The sequence below is a fragment of the Enhydra lutris genome, unplaced genomic scaffold, assembly GCF_002288905.1.
Source record: "Enhydra lutris kenyoni isolate GAN:26980312 unplaced genomic scaffold, ASM228890v2 scaffoldscaffold12, whole genome shotgun sequence".
NCBI lineage: Eukaryota > Metazoa > Chordata > Mammalia > Carnivora > Mustelidae > Enhydra > Enhydra lutris.
Window position 1 is genome coordinate 35,993,907 of NW_019154096.1, and position 20,589 is coordinate 36,014,495.

The 20,589-nt window shown below is 53.1% G+C and overlaps 1 protein-coding gene across 1 annotated transcript; it reads left to right on the forward strand.

The window, feature by feature from the left end:
- The first annotated feature begins 167 nt into the window (after positions 1 to 167).
- Positions 168 to 20,347, forward strand: LOC111145319 (cadherin related family member 1). Its single transcript, XM_022500157.1, has 17 exons — positions 168 to 222; positions 814 to 909; positions 1,878 to 2,023; positions 3,032 to 3,082; positions 4,249 to 4,338; positions 5,515 to 5,601; positions 6,831 to 6,947; positions 8,022 to 8,165; positions 9,813 to 9,895; positions 11,460 to 11,556; positions 14,175 to 14,378; positions 14,875 to 15,027; positions 16,543 to 16,707; positions 17,207 to 17,274; positions 17,773 to 18,001; positions 18,864 to 19,121; positions 19,811 to 20,347. The coding sequence occupies exons 1-17, from the start codon at positions 168 to 170 to the stop codon at positions 20,345 to 20,347; spliced, it is 2,580 nt and encodes an 859-aa protein (XP_022355865.1).
- The last annotated feature ends 242 nt before the right edge of the window (positions 20,348 to 20,589 follow it).

Below are 20,589 nucleotides of genomic sequence, written 5' to 3' on the forward strand. Positions count from 1 at the left end.
CGGTGTCATCCGCTTAGCGCCCTCGCGCCACCCAGCGCCCCCGCCCCGCGCCCCTCCCCCCGCCGCCGCCCCCACTCTCGGCTCCGCACTCCGCGCTGCCCGGGGCATGCTCCGCGGTCCTGCGCCCGGCCCGGCTGCGGCGAAAGACTCTGTCCGCCCGCGGAGACATGAGGCGCAGCCCGGGGGCCGCCCTGGCCCTGGGGCTGCTGCGCCTCTGCCTGGGTGAGTGGCCGCGGGGCCCCGAGCGCGGGTCCGGGGCTAAGCGCGGGTGCGGGCACTGCCCGAGTGGGCGCCGAGGGAGAGCCCTGGCCGCTCATTTCCACCGTGGGACTCGGGCGGGGAGACGGGACGCGGCGGGGTGGGGCGATCCTTCCACCTGCCGGGCTCGGTGGCTACCCTGGAGACACCCCGGTTTGGAGCCAGGATCATCTGCCGCCCTTGTCTTCTTCAGAAGGGAGGTTTGGTGATTGCTTTGAAGGCTGCTGGGGCAGAGGAGGGTGCCCCAGCTCCCAGTGTGACCTTGGCCAGGGCACTGTCCCTCTCTGGGCGCGGGGTTCCAGGTCTGTCCATTGGTGGGTTGAGATTGGCCACTGCCTGGGTTCTAAGTGCCCCAGATGGTGCGCGTCCCTGACAAGCCTGAGCCGAGTCTGAGCCTGCAGGAGGTGGTGGTGGAAGGACACCTTCGCAGCTCCCAGCCCAGTCTGACGGTGTGCGGGGGATTGGGGAGGGGACTCCCAGCCTGCCCAGACTGGGACCACGCAGGTGTGAAGCTGTCCCTCCCTGTGTCTGTTCTCCTGCCTGTTCTCTCCCTAGCCCAGGCCAATTTTGCCCCGCACTTCTTCGACAATGGGGTGGGCAGCACCAACGGAAACATGGCCTTGTTCAGCCTTCCGGAGGACACCCCTGTAGGTGAGTACCCCTGGGATCCGCCCTCTATTGGTTTCTCGGAGGGTGGCCCTCATTTCCCTGGACACAAGGACTGAACCCGTGACTCCTCTGAGCCTATGGAGACACCCAGTGCCAGGCTGTGGGCCCTCTGGGGCGCCCTGTTTGTGCTCTGAGTTCCCCAGGGCAGTTGCAGGAAAGGAGGTCACGGCTGTCATGGAGACCTAAGCCAGGCCAGTCCTGGAGACCCAGATGCGGCTGCAGGGCTGAGACAGGGCCACCCTAGACAGCAGACAGCAGTTGGCAGCTTGATGAGAACCCCGAAGCTTGGCCACAGCACCACCCCTTACTCACTGTTGTGACCTTGAGCAAATATACTTACCTCCTGGAGTTTCAGAGCTTGGAATCTTTAGCCTTTAAACAGACCTAAGAAAGTCCAACTTACTGGGATATGCATGAGAAAGGGGGAAGGGGGAAAGAAGAGGTTCTCCCTTCTTCCCTCTCCCTCTGTCTGGGTTGGGAACACTGAGCAGAAGGATAGCAGTGTAAGAAATGCATCTACTTAGAAATCCCAAGAACTAATTCAGAGGTGGAGGCATAACGCTGCACCCTGGGTCACCCCTCCTATCTCAATGGCTCCTCCCTTTTCTCCCATCCCCGATACCAGGGAACCCCAGTCTTGGCTCCTGGGACTGGAAGAAGCCCTGGGGTTAGGCACAGCAGCCCTGAAGCTTCTCTGTCATCTGTATTATGGTTTACAGTCCGTAAAGGGACTGACACTAACATCTCCCTGACAGTTGTAAAGAATAAGGGTGGGGGGTAGGAAGCAGCCTGTGGGGGTGAGCCAGTAGCCAGGGCTCGCTTCGGCTCAGGACCTTAAGCACTGGATTGAATACCTGCCTTAGAAACAGCCAAATCCTTCGTCTGAATAGATGCCACTTTTAGAAATTTGGGTCCCAGATTCTAGCCTCCCCTTCTGTGTCTCCTTCCAGGTTCTCGTGTTTATACTCTAAATGGGACAGATCCCGAGGGAGACCCTGTCTCCTACCACATCAGCTTTGACCCCAGTGCTAGAAGTGTCTTTTCTGTTGATCCCAATTTTGGAAACATCACCTTGGTTAAAGAGCTGGACAGAGAGGTATGGAGAGGTGTGAGACGTACTATCTCTCAGGTGTGCAGACAAACCTCTGTGGGCTGGAAGTTTCCCTGGAGGTCGTCCTGGAGAGGTCCTGTAAGCCACAGAAAACTGACAGCAGATCAGGACTGGAAAGAGTACTTTTTTTTTTTTTCTTTAATATGTAACCTCTATGCCCAACATGGGACCCGAACTCATAACCCCAGGATCAAGAGTTGCATGTTCTACTGACTGAGGCAGCCTGGGAAAGAGTGGTTTAGAGAGCGGGTCTGAGTTTGGTAAACCTCCACCCCCTCTATCCCTCTGCACCTTTCTGAACCTACGGGTGCTGGGGCCTGGGCTACATTTCTTTTTTGAGCCCCACACCAGGATGTTGGGCCTCGTGGACCCCATAACTGGACCTATACCATGGGCTTACTGCCAGTTCTGGTCCGACAGCCGACTTACCCTGATGCAGGCCAGGGTCGAGAAAAGAAAGTTGGGTCTCAGAGGCTGCTGTAGGGACCACGAGGGGGAAGTATCACCATGCACCCCTCCCCAGCACCCCTAGGGGCCTGCTGACCTCAATACCCTTCCTCGCTGGGGTCCCACCATGGGCTAGGGAGTGCTTGAGACACTGCAGACCTGGACCATGGAACCCAGGAGGTGTGGGAGAGATGGGGAGGATGGGGAGGAAGAGAGGGGAAAGAAGAAAAAAGGGAAACGTCCAGCTCACTGGGATGTCCAGCATGCTGGGTTAGCGTCTGTCCTCATTCTAGCAGGGGAACATTCTTTCTCGGTGCCTCAGTACTACTGTGGGTTTATGAGAACCCCTGATGTGCCAAGACCCGAAACACGGTCTCAAACATGGCCAGAGGCAGATTTTGGTCACCCTGCCTTGCACCAGGGCTCCCTTGACATGCCCAGATCTGCTCTGGTGGGCTCAGTGGGGGCAGGGAGAGTCTTCCCCCGCCTCAGGGTCCCCAGGTACATCAGACTCCCAGACACTCACTGGAGCCTTATACTTTACAGAGGGAGGATGAGATTGAAGCCACCATCAGCATTTCCGATGGCGTGAATCTGGTAAGTGTGCCCCTGAGCCAGCCTCCTGGTGGCACCTGCTCCCTAGGCTTGCCCACAGCTTCTCCTCCCTCCCAGGGGCTCTCTGGTAAATCCAAGCCGAGGCCCTCCAACGTGCCCACAGGACAGGGCTGCACCAGGGGAGGCCAGTGGGGATGTGTTCCCATCTGCCTCCTCCAACCAAGCTCCCGCCCAGCCACCCAAAATGAACACCTGGGGCCCCAGACCTAGCTGCTCCTTCACCTCCTCCCCTACAGACACCACTCCCACCCGGCCCTCATCAGTGCTTGCCGGGGTGATCGCAGGGGTTCCCCAGCTTCCAGGCTACCTGACCCCAGTCCATCTCTGAAGTTCAGCCAGAGCCATCACCATGAAACTTTAGGCTTGGCCACAACTTGGATGCAGAAACACTCACAGCAGGTCCCCACTGCCCTCAGGATGTGGTCCAAGCCCCAGTCTGGCCCTCAGAGACTCCCCATCCAGCACTATCTGCCTTGCCCACCTTCCCTTTCACATTCACCCTCCCGAACATCTAGCCCCAAATCTGCTTATGTTCTCTGAATTCATCATACATGCCACTCCTCTTGCCTTTGCATATGCTGTTCCTTCTTCCGGGCATACCTTTCCACCTCTTTCCCTCTCACCTGCTGAGGAGCTTAAATCTCACTCTGTGAAGCCTCCCTGCCGTCCCCACCACTGGCTGGACTAGATGCCTCTTCTCAGGGCCTCTGGAGACAGCCTCTTAGACCATGTGCCCACAAACCCAAGGGGTGCGTTTACCTAGGCCATCGTGCCCCCCTCAGAGTCAGATAGCACAGGGGGCTGCCCACAGTGCCTGGCATGCCCCTGTTAGCACCCTGCATGAGATCACCACCTTTCTTATACACGGGGATCTTGCCCTGCCGTCCCATTCTGCAAAACACGCACCATCAGACTGTCTTCTGTCTCTGGGATGGAGGGCAGTGTTCACACCTAGTGGTTGCTTTGTAGTATTTGTTGCATGAATGGAGAAAAGAAGAAAGGAAGGAAGGAAGGAAGGGAGGGAGGGAGGGGATGAAGAAGGAGAGACACCAGGCAGAGACATACACCTGGGCTATTAGAAGCCACTGTCCCTTTATTGCCCAGAAAGTCTCACTGCCCCAACTCCTGTCCCCTTTGCCCCTTCTCAGGTGAAAGAAAAAGTCACGATCCTGGTGACCGATGCCAACGATGAGGCCCCCAGTTTCATCCAGGAGCCCTACGTTGTCCAGGTTCCTGAGGTGAGCAAGAGGCCTCTAGGCAGAGCCGATGCACTCCATCCCCAGACTCAGCCCAGCCTTCCCTCTGGGCTGCCCTGTGACCTGCCCCCAGGGGACCAGCCCCAGAGTGATGAACACCTCCTCATCCTAACTGCTCTCCACCCTCCGGAGAACCCCCACTTCATGTCCTCCCCTCACCTCTGTTGTCATCCCCTCACACATTCTTTTTATCCACAGGAATGTCCATTTCCCGTTTTCTGTTATAGTATACGTTTATTGTGGAAATTTGAAATATATAGAAAAGTAGAAAAAAACAAATTTCTCCAGCCTGAGACAATATTTTCAAATATGGGTGTTGTTCTTTCTAGTCATTTTGGGATTACTGGATTTATTTTGTTTGTTTTATTTACATAATTGTGACAATACTAAACATATGCTTTCTGTATGCTATTTTTCACTTAATTTCACAACATAATGCACAGCAAGCATTTCCTCAGTAATTGTGAAGTTTAGGTAACTGTCGTCTTAATAGTTTCCACTTAGTGCATAGTCCATCATTGACTGGATGAGTCCTTTACATCTGGATGTTTAAGATGCTTTAGATTTTTGCTGTCATAAGAAACATCAAATTCTGAACATTAAACATCACCATAAAACTTCCAAATAGCTAATTAGAATCATTTCCTTAAGAAATGGTCCAAGATGTGAAATGCCAAGGTTGAAAGCCTGAGTTACCAGAGCAGCGCGTGCTGGCTCTCTCCCCTCGGGTGTGTCTCCCCATCCCTCCCCAACACTGGGGATTCTCGAATTTTTTTAATATTTGCTAATTCATTAAGAGGAAGATACTTCATTTGGGCTCTAAATGGTATGTACGCGATCCCTGGTAATGTGGAATGTCTATTAACCATTTCTGCACTTCATGTTTAAACGCTTTGTCTATCTGGAGCCTTATTTTGAGAGGATATCTGTTCCCGCCTTTCTTTCCCCTTCCTTCATCCCTGCACCCACTCACCTACTCTGCTTTGGCTGCCTCTTCCCCAGCGGGGTTCCCTGGGTAATCCTCCCCTCTTCACCTCTATTCAGCCCTTCACTCCCTGACTCCATCTTTCTATGGCTCCTTTCCCCCCAGTCCCCTGAGCATTCTGTCACTGCCCTGGGACTGACCCCTCCCCCACCTCCATGGCTGTGACCCCTCAGGACTTACCTACTGGGAGCAGTATCATGAAGGTGCATGCGGTGGACAAGGACACAGGCTCTGGAGGGAGTGTCACCTACTTCTTGCAGGTAAGGAGGGGCACACTGGTCATTACCAGAGGCCTGGGCTAGAAGGGACACCTGGATGGCCGCCACCACCTCCATCGCCAAGGCTCTGAGTCAGCACCTCCACTCTTCCCAAAGATTGTCAGAGATATCACATCAGCTTCCCAGGGCTGGGCTGGGCTGGTGGGGAGATGAGAGGAGGGTGGGTGGAGGCCGTCTTCCCCTGACCGGCCCATCCTGGCTCCGTCTGCATTCCCTGCCGCCCTCTCCCTGGATCTCCAGGACCCTCAGCTCTCTACCCCCAACCCCCTCCCCAGGAGAGGTCTGGGCACATTACACCCACACAGGGTGGAAAAAAAAAAAACCTGCCTGGCCTAGAACTGAGGAGAGGAAAAAGGGCGAAAAGGGGATCTGTCAGGAGGAACAGAGTGATGACACCCCTGCCCCACCGCTTTCCATTCCCCCAACCCTGTCAAAGGCAGAGACCCCTTCCCGCACCTCGTCCTCCTCCCTGTCCTCCTCCCGGTTTCCGCAGGAACCAGCCACACACCTCTCACAGCTGCTGTTCCTGGGGCGGCTCCTCAGCTCCCCCCAGGGTTAGTCCCTGGCTCTCACAACTGTCAAGGCGGTACAGCCTGGTGGCTGACAACAAGGCTCCTGGAGAAATCCCCTGGGCTCCACCTGTACCGGAAAGATGCCGCCCCTTCCTGGGGGGGCCCTCACCCCCTCATCTAGCTCTCCCAGCTCTCCCTCCTCATGTGCAGAACCCGAAAGGCACAAGCCCATCCTCACAGGTTCTTGTGGGGATTAAATACACGTGCAGCTCCGATAACAGCTCGTGACACACAGTAGCCCTTTTCCAGCTTGAGGATCACCTCCTGTCCCCACCCATCCTCCACCATCCCCCAGGCTGCCTGTGACTGGCCCCTAAGCTCTTCCTTGTTGAGGTTCATGATCCTGAAGCTTGTCTCCACCACTGTGGCTTCTGAGCCCTGACACTCTCTAGGTTAGAGCACTCTGCTGCCATGTCTACCTGCTGGCAAGTCCAGGCCGGAGCTGAGCTGGAAGCTGGGCAGCGAGAAGGCTAGGGCCCTGCCAGGAGCATGTTGAGGGACGGGAGGGGGACCTTCGGGGCCAGCAAGGCCATCGTTCCTGTGACAGAGGACAGTGAAGACCCCGTCAGAAGCAAAGCAGCCATTCCTGGGCCAGCCTGGGGCCCCCTCCGAGGACTAGCGTGCCCCTCATTCTTACAGAATGTGCACGCCACCAAATTCGCCCTGGACCACCACAGCGGCGTGCTGCGCCTCCGGGCTGGGGCCACCCTGGACTACGAGAAGGCCCGGGCCCATTTTGTCACCGTGGTTGCCAAGGTAACATAGAGGGAGGCACTGGGAGCCTCTGGCCTTTCTTCAGCCTTTATCAAGGGAAGCAGCCCGGGGACTGGAACAGAGTTCGGTTCTGCAAGGGAGTGGGGGCGTTTTGGAGGGCTGAAGTTATGATGGCAGCAGGGGTGAGGGGGTGCGGCTGCTCAGAACCTCTGTTGATGTGGACCCTGCCTGGACATGGACATAGTCTCCAGGGAGGCTGGAGTGTGGGGGCTGGAGAGGGTATATTCTGTTCTGGAAGATGGTGTACATCCCATGACAGGCCCGGTTCCCCTCCTGAGGACCAGGTGGCCATGGCTTAGAGACCCTGGCCCCCTCCCATCCCCTCACAGCCTGGTCTCTAGGCGCTTCCCTCTCTCTGCCTGGGCTTGCTCACCTCACTCTCTCTGGGTGATCAATGACCCTCTCTGCACCTCGGGTTTCTTATCTGCCCACCCCTGAGGCTAAGCAGTTCCTCAGATTTCTAAAGGGCAGGGAGCAGGAGCCGCAAGTCAGCGGGTGCTCTGCCAAGGTGGCGCTCTGTCCCCTGAGGTGGGGAAGGCCCAGCTGTCCCTCTGGGCTCAACAATGTCTCTTCCAGGAACAGGAAGGCTCTTGCTGGTCACGTATGGCTGCAGGCCATCCCTCTGCACCCCGTAGCAGCTGCCCAAAGCTCCTCGAGGGCTGGGCTTCCTGGGCACACACCTACATCATATGGGCCCCTGTCGTGCTCTTAGTAGGTTCCCAGGAGTTGGAGGCTTGGCTCCTGGCAGGAAGGGGAGTTTGGCCTTGACCCCTCCTCCTCTGCCATTTGTCCAACATAATTTCCCAGGAGAATGAACTCACTCTTTTTCCCAAAGGAACACTTGAGTGCCTAGGGCCTACCAGGCGCTGACTAAAGACCTCCATGCATCAGCTCATTTCAGTAACCTCTGCGAGGAGGAACTGATCTCCAGGTGATACAGGAGCAGACAGAAATCAGAGAGGAAAGCTGGTCTTGAGGCCAGGAAGTGGCAGAAGCTAGATGCCACCAGGGGCCATCCAGGGCCCAACCTCTTTTCACTCTCTGGTTCTCTCCCAGGATGGTGGAGGGAGGCTGCGAGGGGCCAACGTGGTATTCTCCACCACCACTACAGTCACAGTCAATGTGGAGGACGTGCAGGACATGCCCCCTGTCTTCGTGGGCACACCCTACTATGGCTATGTGTATGAGGACACCCTTCCGGTGGGTGGCTGGCCCCTCAGCCCAGTGTCCCCTCCAGACAGCACTGCCCCGGGATCCCCTGTGGCTTGGCTCACATGGCTGGCTCTGGACGGGCCCAGGCTCAGCCCAGGTGCATGTCCTTTTGCCAGTGGGAGTGGAAGAGAGAGGAAGCAGGTGCTGGTGTGTGGAGCGTCTGCTGGGTGCCAAGACTGTGACAGGCATTTCTTCCCTCATTCAAACTTACTCTAATCCAGCTGCTGATGTTCTACCCCTCAAAAGGGCTGAGAAGAGGGGCTGGCAGGTGGCCCATTGCCTTGGTTTGGGTGGGGCCTTTTCTACACCATGTGCTGGCAAGGGGGGTGAGATTCCTTTATGCCTCCCTAGCTCCAAGCCCCATAGCCTGGGGTCGCTCAGACCAGTGGTTGTCCTGAAGGCCCAGTTTCAAGGCCAGCCTCAGCTTCTGACCCCTCAGTGCAGTCTTTGCCCCTGATGTTTTGGTGACTATGCTTGTCTTCAGGCCTCTCAGGGAATGTCCTGCCCCCAACCCTGGCATCTAAGGGCTGGCCTCCCCTCTACCCCTGAGTCCTCAGCCTCCAAGCACCCAGCCAATCTCCCTGCTCTGCCTTTAGCCTCTGCCTAAACTGTGCCCCCGGGCCTGAGGCTCCTTGCCCTTCTCAGGTCACCCCAGGCACTGTTTTCCTTGACATCTTCAGCTGAGATGGGAGCTCTCTTCTCTGCTCCCACACTCTCCCCATCCCACCTTGGGTTACATCCATGTATTTACATGTCCCCACCTCAGACAGACTGAGAGCTCCCTGGAGGCAGAGACCAGGCTGGAACCAAACTTCCCAAAGACTCTAGAACCGAACCGCGTTGTCACTTTTCCTTTTGCTGGTCTGATGATTATAGACTTGAGGAGATAATGAAAGCACTTTCTGAGGACCACTCACATGCTGGGCCCAAGCTAAGGTACCACTTGTCCAGAAGCTGGCAGCTGAGTGGTAGAGATGAGCACAGAGTGAGGTAGAAATGAAGGGCTCCTCTGGTGGCGGCCAAAGGCAGGGCCGAGGTAGGCTAGCTGTCCTGCCAGGAGCTAAGGGTGGAAAGCATTGCTGAGGGAGAGCAGGCAGCATGGGGACAGTCAAGAGGCAGCCATGAGTGTGGACAGGCAGAGGAGAAGGGCCTGAGCAGAGGGCTTAGAAGGGGGCAGCAGGCTGAGGTGGAGCAGGCTTGTTAGTTGTGCCATCCCTGACCAAACCCTTTGAATAGCACCCCAACCGGGGCCCCAGCAAAACATCCTAGTACCTGGACTTTTCATCGCACCCTACTGTGGCCAGCCCCTCTCTCACCTGTCTCTGACTCTCCCTCTATCTACCTCCAAAGGCAAAAGGTGGATGAGGCAGCAAGGGTGAGGCCTGAGAGCTGGATAGTAAAGGCCAGAGCTGACCTATGTGGTGAGGAGAAGCAGGGCTCAGGCTGTCCCTCCAGCCCTGGGAGCCAGTGGGTGCTCTGATCTCCCTGTAGAACTGGTGTGGGGCCCCACAGAGGCCTGGCCCTTTTCTTGGGTGGCAGGAGCACCTCCCCTCTGACAGGGGCAAGTATATGGGGGGAGGGGAGAGCTCCAGCCATACCGGTTGGCCTCAGGCAGCTGCTTCTGTTCCCCCAAAGGGCTCAGAGGTACTGATGGTGGTTGCCATGGATGGAGATCGAGGCAAACCCAACCAAATTGTCTACAGCCTCTTGAATGGTAAGTCTGGGCAACTTTGAGGACAGGCCCGTCGCTGGACTACAGCTCCTACTTCCTGGGTGACCAGAGTGACCTGCCCAGATCTCTCTGGGTCCCAGTTTCCTCATTTGTAAAGTCAGAAGTACAAGATGTATTGGGTGGGGGGTCTGGGTCCCTCCAGGAGGTGACAAGTCTCTTTGGCATGTGCTCCTGTTTGTCACTCTGTCCAGCAACAGGGAGAGAAGCATGGGGGGAGGGCATCGAAAACAATGTGGGTGGCTCCAACTCATGTCCCTTCACCCTGGGCACACGCTGATTAACAAGAGGGAGTGGCCACATTTCTTACACTTTTTAAAATTACTGTTTTTTTTTTCCCCTGATTCTTTTTTTTTTTTTTTTTAGAAGGGAAAGGGGCAGAGGGAGAGAGAATCCTAAGCAGGCTCTACTCCCAGCGCAGAGCCTGACATGGGCCTTGATCCTATGACCCTGAGATCACGACCTGAGCCAAAACCAAGAGGCAGATGCTTAACTGACCAAGCCACCCAGTTATTCCTCTCATTTTTTTACATTTCTGGCCTAGAGCATATAGTTGAATTAAGAGAATTAAATGCAACGATGATAGGACATTTCCTACCGTTAGCCCTATATATGGACAAGAAAACTGAGACTCAGAGAAGCTAAAGGGGCATCCCACATTCCCATTTGATTTGAACCTAAGTCTTCTGTCTCCAAGACTCTTCTTTGCATAAATGAGCAGCAACTGAGCAGCAACTGAGCAGGTCATGGTGCCCCGGGTGGGTGGGTTCTGTGGCCCTCAGTAGACAGTCCCCACAGGCCCAGGCCCCTCAGTGGGATGGTCATCCTTGGTGTCTGATCACAGATGTGCACATGTCTCTGTGCTCTCACTCAGACCCTTCCCCTCCCTGACCCTATCCCTGGGATATGCCTGGTGCACACGCTCCCTCCAACAGCTCACGTATGCGTGAATGTGCCCCCATCACTTGCGGGCTCCTTTCCTCAGGCACACAGACACCCCCCTCCCAGACCCCACCCCCACCCCATTGCTCCCCGTCCCTGCCCTCCACCTCTGCAGCCTTCCCACAATTACCCAGCACCTACCATCCCCATCTCTCCTCTCCTCTCCATCCTCTGTTCTTCTCTTGCAGCCTCTGGCCTCCTTCTTCCCTCCTTTCCTTTCTCTCCTCTCTCTCTCCCTCCTTGTCTCCTTATCTCTGTGCCTGTTTCTCCTTTTCTGTTGCCGTCACACACACGCATGTGCGCACACACACACACATGCATATACACGGCAGTAAGAGAAGCCAGTTCTATGAAACCTGAAAGCCAGACTCAGAAGTGAGTTTAAGTCCCAGCTCTACACGTGCTGTGAAATCTTAGACAAATGACTTAGCCCTTCTGAGACTCAGTTTCCTCATTGGCAAGATCCAGCTGATAGAATTACATTTTATACAGACCTCAATGAGGGAACAAACACCTGAGGAGCACCGGGCAGCCTGCCTGGCCTGGCTCCCCTGCGCCTCCCATGGCCATGTGTGGAACTGCAGGGCACGTCTTTCCCCCTTGACAGGGAGTGATGGAGCCTTTGAAATTAATGAGACGTCTGGAGTCATCTCAGTCATGCAGAGCCCTGCCCAGCTCAGGAGAGAGGTGTATGAGCTGCATGTACAGGTACCGTCCCTCTTGCTTGGCCCCTCCTCCTACCCTCCGGCCCTGGGAGATTCCAAAGTTGATGAGACCCAGCCCACCTCCAGCACCCCACCTTCCACCGAGGGAAGGAGCTAGCTGCTGCTCCAAAGAGCGCCTACATCACATAGCCTGGGTGAATGTTGCAGCAGACACACAAAGCCCCTGGCAAGGGGAGACGTGAATTCACAAGGAGGTAGGATTGAAGCAGCAAGGTCTTGAACATGGGGAGGACGCAGCAGGTGGAGATCAGTGAGGGACATCACTGGTGGGGGTGAGGGTGGGCTGGAGGCACCATGGGCTAGGAGAGCCACGTGAGGCAAGGCTGGAGGTGAGAGCACATGACAGACTAGGGAAGCAGCAAGGAGTCGTGAGCTAGAGCCATGACTAGAACTAGAGTTCATGGGCAGCATGTAGACAGAGAAACAGTTGGATCCAGGCTGGGGCCAGAGGAGTGAAAGCCCTGAATATGAGATACAGTTTTTATCCTGGAACAGGGCCAGCTTTGTGGGCGTGTGGTCTATGTAATTACACAGGGATCACCGTCAGAAGGGTCCCATGCTGGGCGTAATGATCTGCTCTTGCTGTCTTGAAATCCTTAATAATTTTTTAACAAGATTTTAAAACAATTTTTAAGAAAATTTTTGTTAGAAAATATTTTCATTTTTCACTGGGTCTGCAAATTATGTAGCTGGTTCTCCCCAAGAGGAGTAAAAAGATATTGAAGGGTTTTGAGCAGATTAGAGTCTTGTTAAAAAGCTCATCTGTCTGCTTTAGACCAGGGGTGGAGGGGTAGGGGGATGGCGGGGTTCAGATTCAGAGTTTGGCAAACAAGGATTTCCAGGACCTAGTCCTGGCAACAGGAAGTTTGTGTGTCTGGAAGAAACCCAGGACTCTACATGTTCTAATCTCTCAAGTGACTCTGGTACCAGTTCCAGCCTAAGATTTGAGAACACTGGTCCCACCTTGAGTTTGGAGGAAACTGGATGAGAGGCAGGGAGGCAAAGCCATTAGTTAAGAAGGCCCTTGGGGATGGAGGGAGGTGGAATAGCAGAAATAGACAAATTGCAAAATACGAAGGAGGCCGACTCCACAGAATGTGGCTGTGAGGGGTAAGGGAAGGGTCAGGGATGGGGCGTCTGGAGTGGTGCCACGCCATCAGGAGCACAGGAGAGGAGGCCGGTTAGGGAGGACAGGCATGGAAAGCTTCTCTGTCTCAGGAACATTCAGGTTGAACACACAACTTGGATATACAGGTTCGGAACCTGGAGAGACAGTGTCAGCATACAGGCAGCTATGGAAGGATGATTTTGGGGAATGGGATTGCCCAGAGAGTGGCCGTGGGGACAGAGGAGCACTGGCTGAGAATGCAGCTGTGGGGGCACTGGAGGCTGAGTGAGGATTGTGGGGGGTGGGGAGGCAGGTGAGGGAAACTCAGGAGCGATCGGAGAGGTAGAGAGGAGCCTGCCAAGAGCAGAGTCACATTAGCAGAGGACACTCAGGAAGGCAAAGGAGGTGATAGTGCTGCGTGCAGCATGGAAATTGGTGTGAAGGATCTCTGTTGGGGATGGGCTGAGAGTGGAGGAAGAATTAGGAAATGGAGGTGTAGGCTTCTGAGAAAGGATCCAGGATAGCAGCTAGGGTGTGACAGAGTGGTTCCCAGGAGCAGAGTTTCAGGATAGGTAAGACAGAGCATGCTTAAAGAACAAGGGCAGGGAGGTCCTTGATAGTACCTGTCACAGGGAGTGGTTCACATGGAGCCTGTGGATTCTCAGCCCTGGCTTTGCCGCCATGTTAGTTATCTGTTGCTGTGTCGCCGCACCTCCCCTCCCTACAGCCTCCCTTTGGCCAAATGGACACCAGGACAGAATGTGGCAGAGCTGGGATTTGATCTCATATGTCTCTGGATGCAAAGAAGGGCCAGTGTGAGGAGATGGAGAGAGCGCTGGTTAAGGAATCAGATACACCTGAGTTCTTCCTGTTCCAGCTCTGCCACTCACTAGCTGTGTGACCCCAGGTGACTACTTCACCCCTCTGTGCCTCATCTGAGAAATGGGATCAGTACTAGCACCGTATCGTTGCCTGTGGCTGTTGTAACGTTTCCGCAAACTTAGGGTCTTAAAACAGCTCACATTTGTATCTGGCAGTTTCTGTGGGCCAGGATTCCAGGTTAGCCGGGTCCACAGATGCGAGGTCTCTCATGTAGCTTCCATCAGATTGTCAGCCAGGACTGGGTTCTCTTGACTGTGGAAGGATCAGTTTCCAGGCTCACATGATTATGGGCAGAATTTAGTTCCTAGTGTCCTGTGGGCTAGAGATCACCATTAGCTCCTTGAGACATGTGCCTCTCCAACATAGCTACTCGTCTCATCAGAGCCAGCAAGAGAGACAGTCTGCTAGAAAACAGAAGTTACAATCTTCATGGTCTAATCACTAAGTATATGCCATCACCATTGCCATGTGCTATCCGAAGTCAGTTGCTAGGGCAGGCCACACTTAAAGAGAGGGGATTATACAAGAGGATGAACATGTGGAGGCGGGGATCCATGGGGCCATCTTGGAGTCTCCTGCCACACAGCAATAGCCACCTGTCCCCACCCCAGGTGACTGAGGTCAGCTCTGCCGGGATCCCAGCCGCCCAGGCCATGGTCCCAGTCACCATCAGGATCGTGGACCTCAACAACCATCCGCCTACGTTCTATGGTGAGAGTGGACCCCAGAACATATTTGAGCTGTCCATGTACGAGCACCCCCCTCAGGGGGAGATCCTGCGGGGCCTAAAGATCACCGTCAACGACTCAGACCAGGTGTGTGGTCCTGCCCTCCTCTTTGTCTTCCAAGGGACTTGAGCTGAGAGCTCACCAGCCTTCACTGCTTATGTCCCAAGGGCCTGGCAGGTCACAAAATGAATGAAACAAGAAGGTATAACCAAGAGAGAGATGGGGGAGAGTAGCTAACCACAGACTCTCTGCTTAGCCTAAGGACATTCACAATCAGTTAAAAAGTATAGCCAGCCAAACAGAAGCCCCTCTGTATTAGATCTCCGGGGAGTTTTTGTGACCACTTCCCATCACCTCCTCTGCCCGGCAGAGGGCTGGGCTGTGAGCGTTTGTTACCTGACTTAGTCTCCATAGCCTGCTAAGTCTTTTTGATTCTCCGTGGCCTGGCTGACAGAAAGAAGTAATAATACTCACCTGCCAGGGTTAAGGGCATAAGGAAGGCTCCTCGCTTAGCATGACCATCTAATGAGTTTCTATTCTCACTCATCTTCTCCGTTGCCTCCCTCCAATCTCTGTGGTCCAGGGAGCCAATGCCAAATTCAACCTGCGGCTGGTGGGACCTGGGGGCATCTTCCGAGTGGTCCCACTGACAGTCCTGAATGAAGCCCAAGTCACCATCATTGTAGAGAACTCAGCCGCCATTGACTTTGAAAAGTTCAAAGTGCTAACCTTTAAGGTAGGTGATGCTTTGCACTGCCCTGAATGCGGGGGTCCTAGGAGCTCATAGCAGCTCCTGGATTCATTCCTGAGGGGGCCATGTCACCTCCTGCCCCTTCTGGCCCTCCTTTTTTCCTCTCAGTTCCTCTGCCCCTCCTGCTGACTGGGGGAGCAGGAATGGGGGCGGGGTGGGAGGAAGGGGAGGGTAAAAAGAGCCTGCTCCCACTGCTCACACAGCCTCACTAAGCCCCTGTTCCTAAATTATCATCGTCCCAGGAAAGCACTGGCATTCAAGGTGCCATGTTAATAGATTGAGACCGAAAAACTATTTGATTATCAAGATAAACGTATTTCTCATAGGTGTTTGACATCTATCATTGATTCTGTTAAAAAAAACCTAAGTAGAAGTTTAAAAAAATACTCTTTGTATCTGATTTTTTAAAATTATGAACATATGTAAATAATGAATATTAGATATAAACATGAATACTATATAGTAATAAAAAGTAAAAACATACTTCACTAATATTATTTAAACTGTTACAATTATTTATAATTATACCTACATATGCCACTACAGCAAGTGTCATGCTTAGAGGTGGGAATCTAAAAGCTTCCTATGAAGTCAGAAACAAATTGTGGGGGCCTGCTCTCACCACTGTTATTTAACACTATTCCTGGAGTAATGTTATTCCTGAGTAAAGAAAGGAAATAAGAAGTATGAATGTCAGAAAGGAAAGGACAAAATTATCATTGTTTGTAGGTGGTGTTTTTGTTTGCTTAGACAAATCTAAGAAATGTTGGGAAAACAAACACAGCAAAGTTGCTAACATGATTGATTACAAACTTAACACACAAAATTTGAGTTTTCCTACATAAGAAAAATAGCAAAGAGAATAATGGAATAAAAGATCCTCTTTTATAATAACAACTAAAAGATAAAATTCCTAGTTATTAGGATAATAAGAAATATACAGCATCTAAATAACAAAAAAGCACAAGAATTTAACAAAGGGATATAAAGAAAGCAAGAAGTGTAAAGGCGTACTTTGTTTTAAAAAAATGCAAAGTCTCATCAAGTGAATGAAGAATCCAATATCATTTCAATTAAGTCTTATGTGGAATTTCCTTTGGGGACGGGGAAGGGGATTGACATTACACTGATTTTTATCTGGAGAAATAAACTTGTAAGAATAGTCAGGAAAACAGAAAGAAAGAATATGAGGCAAGAACTTCCCTAACAAATATTAAATTATATCATATAACAAAATAATTTTTGAAATTGAAACTGAAAAGGAGTAAGCAAATCAATGGGACAAAAAAAATTGGCCCAAGTACAACTATATGCAGGCCTTTCAAGACAGTGGGCCTTAGAGGTGCCCCTTGCAGGTGGCGGCAGGCATCACAGGCTGGTGGTGGAGACTGAAGCGGTACAGGGCAGGTGTGCGCCCGACCCTGCTGGGACAAGAAGTGGGAAGGCTTTCTGCCCGGTGACCACTGCCCAGACAAGTCTTTATTTTCTTTCCTTCCTCAGCTACTGGCCATTGAAGTGAACACTCCAGAGAAGTTCAGCTCCACAGCAGATGTTGTGATCCAGCTCCTGGACACCAATGACAATGTCCCCAAGTTCACCTCCCACTACTACATTGCCAGAATCCCTGAGAATTCTCCAGGAGGCTCCAACGTGGTGGCTGTCACAGTGGGTTGAGGACTAGCCCAGGGACTGGAGCTGTGGTTAGGAGCCCCTACTGAAGGAGGCTTGATGAAATCAGAGAGACCTGGGCTCCAGTTTGAACCACAAAGCCCAAACGCATTAACTGTGTCCTTGGACAAGCTACCTGACCTCTCCGAGGCTCAGTTTCTTCTTCTGTACGATGGGGATAATAATACCTCTCAGGACTCTAAGGAGGACATAGGCAAAACCCCCGAAGCCAGGGCATAGGACCCATCTCCTTTTCCTTTCTCTTTTACAAAGGTGGGATATATGCCTTCTAGATCTAAACCTTTTGGTTCTTCCAACAGTGGAGCCCTCCTGGGTAGAAAGCTAGGGCTCTGGAGCAGGCCTTCAGATCAGTTTCTGCCCAGTTGGGTCAACCCCAAATCCCCTTGTGTTGCCAGGGAAAGCAGCCCTCAGACACGTGAACTGCCGACATGCCCCAACAAAGGACATGGACCACTAAGAGCTTTCTCTCTTCCAGGCTGTAGATCCAGACACAGGTCCATGGGGCGAAGTCAAATACTCCATCTATGGGTCCGGGGCAGACCCGTAAGTAGATCCAGAATTCTGGAAAGAGCCTTGGGCAAGGGATTTGGGAGGCAGGGGGCAGAGGCGATCTGGGTGGAAAGCAGGAGGGACCTAGACCGGGTTGGAGAAATGAATACAAGCCCAGTGGGGGAAAGGAAAGCAGTAGAGACCCTGAAGCAGAGGTTCAGGGATCTAAGAGAAGAAGGGTCACTGTCATGGCCTGGAGCTAGGGAGGGGTAGGCTCTGGGTGGAAAAGGAAGGGCTGTGAGTCTGAGTCTGGGTAAGTTCAAGGTTAAGAGGTGGGTGAGTAAATGGGTGCGCCTGCCTCCATCAGCCTGCAGGGTTGGGGAAAGGATCAGGTGAGCTACTTTGGAGAAGCTGCATAATGCATTAGAGGTAGGTCACTCCTGCAGGTGTGCGTGTGTGTGTGTGTGTGTGTGTGTGTGCACGCACACTCGTGCCTGTATGCATGCACCTGTGCTTGTGCACACCCAAGCCTGAGCTCCCTATGCCTGGCAGCTTCCTGATCCACCCGTCCACTGGGATCATCTACACCCAGCCCTGGGCCAGCCTGGATGCTGAGGCCACAGCCAGGTACAACTTCTATGTGAAGGCAGAGGACATGGAGGGCAAATACAGCCTGGCCGAGGTCTTTGTCACTCTCCTGGATGTCAATGATCACTACCCGCAGTTTGGAAAGAGTGTCCAGGAGAAGACAATGGTGCTGGGGACCCCGGTGAAAATTGAGGTGAGCTTTGAAGGCAACGAAACTTCCCTAAAAGCCTGTTCTAGCTGCTCCAAGAGGCACCATAGCAGAAGAATTTATTTTAAAATAAAACTAGTGGCTTCCCAATATGAGCAGAGGATTTTAAGGTTCATTATACATCCCACCCCCAACTCAACCCGGAAATAACCTCTAAGAGAGAAACTATTATTGCCACTTTACAAAAGAAGCAATTGAGGCTTGGGTAGCTTAGGTGTTTGGGTTGCTTTTGTTCACGCAGTTGGTGTGCCTGTTTTCAGAGCAGTGCTGAGCGACACTGTCTTGCTAACGTGGAAGAAGCATGAACTCTGAAACCCAAGTGATTTGACTTTTTTTTTTTAAGATTTTATTTATTTATTTGATAGACAGAGATCACAAGTAGGCAGAGAGGCAGGCAGAGAGAGAGGAGGAAGCAGACTCCCTACCGAGCAGAGAGCCCAATGCGGGGCTCGATCCCAGGACCCCGGGATCATGACCTGAGCCGAAGGCAGAGGCTTTAACCCACTGAGCCACCCAGGCGCCCCAAGGGACTTGACTTTGAATCCCATCTCCCCTCCTTCTCTATATCCATCCTTAGACAGTCACTTATCATCCAAATTTATTTTTTTTTAACAATACCTACCGCCCAGACTTGTTCTGAGGATGGAATGGTGTAATACACGTAGGGGGCCTGGCCCAGACCCTGGCTCATTCAATACTTCTCCCAACTCCAGTCTACTCCAGGTAGGGCTAGGATGATTTCCCTTCAACCCAGCAAGCCACATATGATTTATTGGTTTAGCCAGGGTACACAAGTGTTGTCCTCGAAGCCCAGCTCTGTCCGACCCTCCCCCCCACCCACACACAGGCCACGGACCAGGATGCAGAAGAGCCCAACAATCTGGTGGACTATTCCATCACACACGTCGAGCCAGCCAACGTGTTCGACATCGATGTGCACACGGGGGAGATCCGGCTCAAGAACTCCATCCGCTCCCTCGATGCCCTGCACAACATTACACCTGGCGGGGACTTCACATGGTCCCTAGAGGTGCAGGCCAAGGACCGTGGCTCCCCATCCTTCAGCACCACAGCCTTACTCAAGATTGACATCACAGACACCGAGGTGGGTACCAAGTCTGCGTCGGGGAGAGGGTCAGAGGGCCAGCTCAGGCCTTGCTGCGGGTCATCAGAGGAACAAAGACCATCTCCAGCCTTCCTCCAAAAGACACTCAATGCTAGCAAAGGCTGCTTCTGCCATCAGATACACAGGCTTTGGAATCAAGTAGAAATCCTAGTTTCAACACCTTTTAACAGTGTGATTTGGGGCTTTGCCCGGCCTCTTCTTCCTTTCCTATAAACTGGGAATAGTGATGGCTCTTTCGCATGGGTGTTAAAAGGCAGAAGTAAAATCATGGTACATAGTTCTCAGCTCAGTATCTGGCAGAAAATCATCACTTAAGAGGGGTCCTGATTCACTTGGACAGAAGAGGCCCTCCATAACCAAAGGTAAGCAATCCCCTAATCTCTCAAGAAGAGAGTCCAGCTAATGTGGGAGTTCTTAATCTGAAAAAGGTTGTTTGCATTATGCTCTCTTGCTGTACGTTTTTCTGGAGGGCTGTATGCATCACATTTTCTCTGTGTGCATTTTTTCTGGACCAAAGCCCATGGTGCTCATCAGATTCTCCAGGGATGCCTGACCCCAGAAAGATGTTTTTTTAAACCATCAGGCTTCAGGGAGCTCATGAGCCCTGCTCTGTCCTCCAGGGACCGGGCAGGAGTCACAGAAGGCAACGGGATGGCTCTCTCTTCCAGATGCTGTCCCGAAGCCCCATGGCTGCCTTCCTGATGCAGACCAAAGACAACCCCATGAAGGCTGTGGGTGTCCTGGCTGGCATCATGGCCATCATCGTGGCCATAACCGTCCTCATCTCCACTGCCACCTTCTGGCGCAATAAGAAGTCCAACAAGGTCCTTCCGGTGCGGCGTGTGCTCCGTAAGCGGCCCAGCCCTGCGCCCCGGGCTATGCGCATCGAATGGCTCAAGTTCCAAAGGACCAAGGCTGCTGCCAAGTTTGTGCTCAAAGAGGATCCTTCCAATGAGAACTGCAACAACAACAGCCTAGGAAGCACACTGCCCCCCAAAGCCCCAGCTCCCCCTCCACCACCCACAATGGCGTCCAAGATGGGCGTGGCCCCCTGGACTGTGCCTACAGTCTCTGGCTCACTCACCCCTCAGCAACCCCAACGGTCACCAAAACCCAAGGTGGGAAGCCCTGTCCAATCAGCTCTGGTCTCTGAGCTCAGGCAGAAGTTTGAGAAGAAGAATGTAGGTAATAAGGCTTACTTCTAGCATGTGTCCTGTGGACCTTCATTTCCCCAATCCAGTTGTCCTACACTTGGACCACGCTCCCTGCCATCTGCACCTTAGGGTCACCTCTGTTTTGGACCATGATGTAAGCCCCATATCCATGGCTCTGGATATGCCTTGGATGAGGGATTTCTCTGTTTATGGGATGCAACTGGCAAATATTTCCTCATCACCCAGATTGTTGGCACAGCTCTGATGCTCCCCATTCCACAGAGGCTGGGAAT

Bases quoted from the DNA above. Each gene is read 5' to 3' on its own strand.
- LOC111145319 (XM_022500157.1), top strand. From the start codon at position 168: ATGAGGCGCAGCCCGGGGGCCGCCCTGGCCCTGGGGCTGCTGCGCCTC. The intron at 5,602-6,830 runs GTAAGGAGGGGC...TCATTCTTACAG, and splicing joins GTGTCACCTACTTCTTGCAG to AATGTGCACGCCACCAAATT. The intron at 11,557-14,174 runs GTACCGTCCCTC...TCCCCACCCCAG, and splicing joins TGTATGAGCTGCATGTACAG to GTGACTGAGGTCAGCTCTGC.